The sequence below is a fragment of the Sinocyclocheilus anshuiensis genome, unplaced genomic scaffold (assembly GCF_001515605.1).
Source record: "Sinocyclocheilus anshuiensis isolate Anshui unplaced genomic scaffold, SAMN03320099.WGS_v1.1 scaffold849, whole genome shotgun sequence".
Taxonomy (NCBI): Eukaryota; Metazoa; Chordata; class Actinopteri; order Cypriniformes; family Cyprinidae; genus Sinocyclocheilus; species Sinocyclocheilus anshuiensis.
Genome location: NW_015557094.1, coordinates 132,948 through 136,738, shown reverse-complemented (window position 1 = coordinate 136,738; position 3,791 = coordinate 132,948). Strand labels below are relative to the sequence as shown.

The 3,791-nt window shown below is 44.6% G+C and overlaps 2 protein-coding genes across 2 annotated transcripts in view; both read left to right on the top strand.

Moving 5' to 3' along the window:
- Window positions 1-1,922, top strand: part of LOC107677399 (atypical chemokine receptor 4-like) — a 12,132-nt gene extending 10,210 nt beyond the window's left edge. Inside the window, exon 2 of the mRNA XM_016472286.1 lies at window positions 705-1,922. Within this exon, the coding sequence (XP_016327772.1) occupies window positions 711-1,868 (1,158 nt within the window). The 5' untranslated portion in view covers window positions 705-710 and the 3' untranslated portion in view covers window positions 1,869-1,922. The remainder of the gene's footprint in view (window positions 1-704) is intronic.
- A 226-nt stretch (window positions 1,923-2,148) lies between these two features.
- Window positions 2,149-3,052, top strand: LOC107677397 (atypical chemokine receptor 4-like; the record flags this gene model as incomplete). Its single annotated transcript, XM_016472285.1, has 1 exon — window positions 2,149-3,052. A coding segment is annotated over one exon (861 nt), but the record flags the coding sequence as incomplete, so codon positions are not given.
- Between the last annotated feature and the right edge of the window lie 739 nt (window positions 3,053-3,791).

Sequence of the window (3,791 nt, the reverse complement as noted above, 5' to 3'; positions counted from 1 at the left end):
AGGGACAACTTTACCTCATCTAAAGATTCATATTCATACCTTAGAGTAATAAAATGCTCAAGCGGTTTTACCACTAAATAGAAATAGAATTAGAACGACCAGCAATATAGTGGCTGATCCGAATCATGACCTGAATAATGAACATACATTTGTACCATCAAACTGAAGATAAAGAATTCCACAATTTAAAGGTTAAACTGAATCACTCATTTGTACATCAGTCAGCCTTAAAGCTAAATATGGAGTTTACTCACAGATAGAACATATGTCAGACCCGAGTATGGTTTTGAAAATGTAGTGTTTTTAGTGTGTTTTTGTATCTTTTTAATGTTGGAAGTGAAGCTGCTGTGATGCAAGAACAATTTCAGACTCTGACTTATCGTATCATATTGTATTGTAAAGGTACACTGTAAAAATGTGTAAAAAATGTGTAACATTTTTGTAAAATTTTTTTGAGGTTTTTGCATTTTACAAGAATATACTATTTCAGTCTTTTTACTTCAAAATGTCATGTTTAATTCAATATGTTACTAGATTTTTTTTTTTATTATTTGTAAAATAATACTAGCAATATCTAAGTAAAAAAAATTCTAAGTAAATCCTACATCAATTTTTTCAGTGTACAATTTTTTTCCAAACATATAAAAAAACGGAATGAAATCTAGCATCATCAATGTTACGTTTCTTTCTCTGTTTCTCTTTAGATCAATATGAATGTCCTTTTGGATTACGACCGTGACTATCATTATCATGACCATGACAATAGTTCCAACCACAGTGACTACGACGACAAGGATTTTGCAGACTTCCACACAGTCTGCGACAAACAAGAGGTCCGGTCCTTCGCTGGGGTCTTTTTGCCAGTCATCTACACCCTAGCATTGATCCTGGGCCTGGCCGGAAACTCACTGGTCGTCTTAGTTTACCTTTCCCACAAAAGCTTACGAACGCTGACGGACGTCTTCATCCTCAACCTGGCCTTCGCAGACCTCCTCCTGCTCCTCACGCTGCCCTTCTGGGCTGCGGATGCAGTGAATGGCTGGGAGATCGGCACAGCTGCCTGCAAGATCACTTCAGCTCTCTACACCACCAACTTCAGCTGTAGCATGCTGCTGCTGGCCTGCATTAGCATAGACCGCTATCGTGCGCTAGACAGAGGCTCCACCACCGCCAATGCCCCAGCCAGGACCAACGCCCGCAGGCAGAGGATAATCATGTGCCTCCTGGTTTGGGGACTTGCCATTGTCCTCGGGTTGCCAGATATGGTGTTCTACACGGTGAAGATGCAGCACTCGAGTGGCCGTAACTCCTGCCGGGCAGTTTACCCGCACAGCATGGCGCGGGCAGCTAAGGCGACTCTGGAAATTCTGGACGTGTCTCTGAGCTTTCTTCTGCCTTTCCTGGTGATGATGTTCTGCTATTGCAGGGTTGGAATTGTGTTAAGTCAAGCCGCAACAGCGGGCGTACGTGGTGGAAGAAGATGGCGGGCATTTCGGGTGTTGATAGCGGTAGTAGGTGTGTTTCTGTTGACCCAGCTCCCCTATAATGTGGTAAAATTAGTCAGAGCCCTGGATGTGATTTACATTTTAGTGACGGAATGTGAGGTGAGCAAAAATCTGGACCGGGCCAATCAAATCACTGAAAGTCTGGCCCTCACGCACTGCTGCCTGAATCCTGTGCTCTATGTCTTTAGTGGCTCGTCTTTCAAAATGCACGTTCTGAAGCTCGCCAAGCGTTGCGGGCAGACAGGAAGAGGGTACCGCCATGGCAATGAACAGCCCACCGTCGAGATCTCCCTTAAGTCGGGCAAACAAACTCAAACTCACTCTTCATCGGACAATGAAGACACGAGTACGTTCACCATATGACACAGCAATATCTTCAGCAATGAGGACTGCCAACTATATTCCAGGACATTGTTTTAAAAATGAAAGTGTTTAAGTAACTTTGACAATAACAGTCATGTACAAAGTTCATTAAGTCTGAAGTATAATTCAGTTTTGTGTAGCATATGCGTATACAGTTGAACACAGCTTTTCAAAGAGTACTTTGTTTTTTGTTAACATACATCAACACAGGCACTCACTAGAAAGTAGGGCTGCCCTCGACTAAGGATTTTTCTGGTCGACTAGTAGTCGTTCATCTTAACTGCCCTTCTGGGCTGCGGATGCAGTGAATGGCTGGGAGATTGGCACAGCCGCCTGCAAGATCACTTCAGCTCTCTACACCACTAACTTCAGCTGTAGCATGCTGCTGCTGGCCTGCATTAGCATAGACCGCTATCGTGCGCTAGACAGAGGCTCCACCACCGCCAATGCCCCAGCCAGGACCAACGCCCGCAGGCAGAGGATAATCATGTGCCTCCTGGTTTGGGGACTTGCCATTGTCCTCGGGTTGCCAGATATGGTGTTCTACACGGTGAAGATGCAGCACTCGAGTGGCCGTAACTCCTGCCGGGCAGTTTACCCGCACAGCATGGCGCGGGCAGCTAAGGCGACTCTGGAAATTCTGGACGTGTCTCTGAGCTTTCTTCTGCCTTTCCTGGTGATGATGTTCTGCTATTGCAGGGTTGGAATTGTGTTAAGTCAAGCCGCAACAGCGGGCGTACGTGGTGGAAGGAGATGGCGGGCGTTTCGGGTTTTGATAGCAGTAGTAGGTGTGTTTCTGTTGACCCAGCTCCCCTATAATGTGGTAAAATTAGTCAGAGCCCTGGATGTGATTTACATTTTAGTGACGGAATGTGAGGTGAGCAAAAATCTGGACCGGGCCAATCAAATCACTGAAAGTCTGGCCCTCACGCACTGCTGCCTGAATCCTGTGCTCTATGTCTTTAGTGGCTCGTCTTTCAAAATGCACGTTCTGAAGCTCGCCAAGCGTTGCGGGCAGACAGGAAGAGGGTACCGCCATGGCAATGAACAGCCCACCGTCGAGATCTCCCTTAAGTCGGGCAAACAAACTCAAACTCACTCTTCATCGGACAATGAAGACACGAGTACGTTCACCATATGACACAGCAATATCTTCAGCAATGAGGACTGCCAACTATATTCCAGGACATTGTTTTAAAAATGAAAGAGTTTAAGTAACTTTGACAATAACAGTCATGTACAAAGTTCATTAAGTCTGAAGTATAATTCAGTTTTGTGTAGCATATGCGTATACAGTTGAACACAGCTTTTCAAAGAGTACTTTGTTTTTTGTTAACATACATCAACACAGGCACTCACTAGAAAGTAGGGCTGCCCTCGACTAAGGATTTTTCTGGTCGACTAGTAGTCGTTCATCTTAAGCATTAGTCGACTAATCTCACGTTTATTAATAAACCATTTAAATCATTATAATAATCCTTTAATTTCCTACAAAGCCTAATAAGTAGGATAAACAAGTGCTTTCTCGTCATCTCCACAGTAGTGGATGCGCCTATATGCATGTTTCACACGGATTATTACATAATCTGAGAATATTTGTTTTATATTTGAATTGGTTAATTTTAAAGTAGACATTTCACTATGTATAGATGTATTTTTAATGTCTGTAAGGCAAAGATATACTCGGAGTTCTGCGCTCAAGTTTACAGACCGAGACGGCAGAAAGCGCATCCTGGGGCCTAATGGTTAGAGAGTCGGACTCGTAACCCAAAGGTTGCGAGTTCGAGTCTCCGGTCTGGCAGGAATTGTAGGTGGGGGGAGTGAATGTACAGCGCTGTCTTCCACCTTCAATACCACGACTGAGGTGCCCTTGAGCAAGGCACGAACCCCCAACTGCTCCCCGGGCGCCGCAGCATAAAGGGC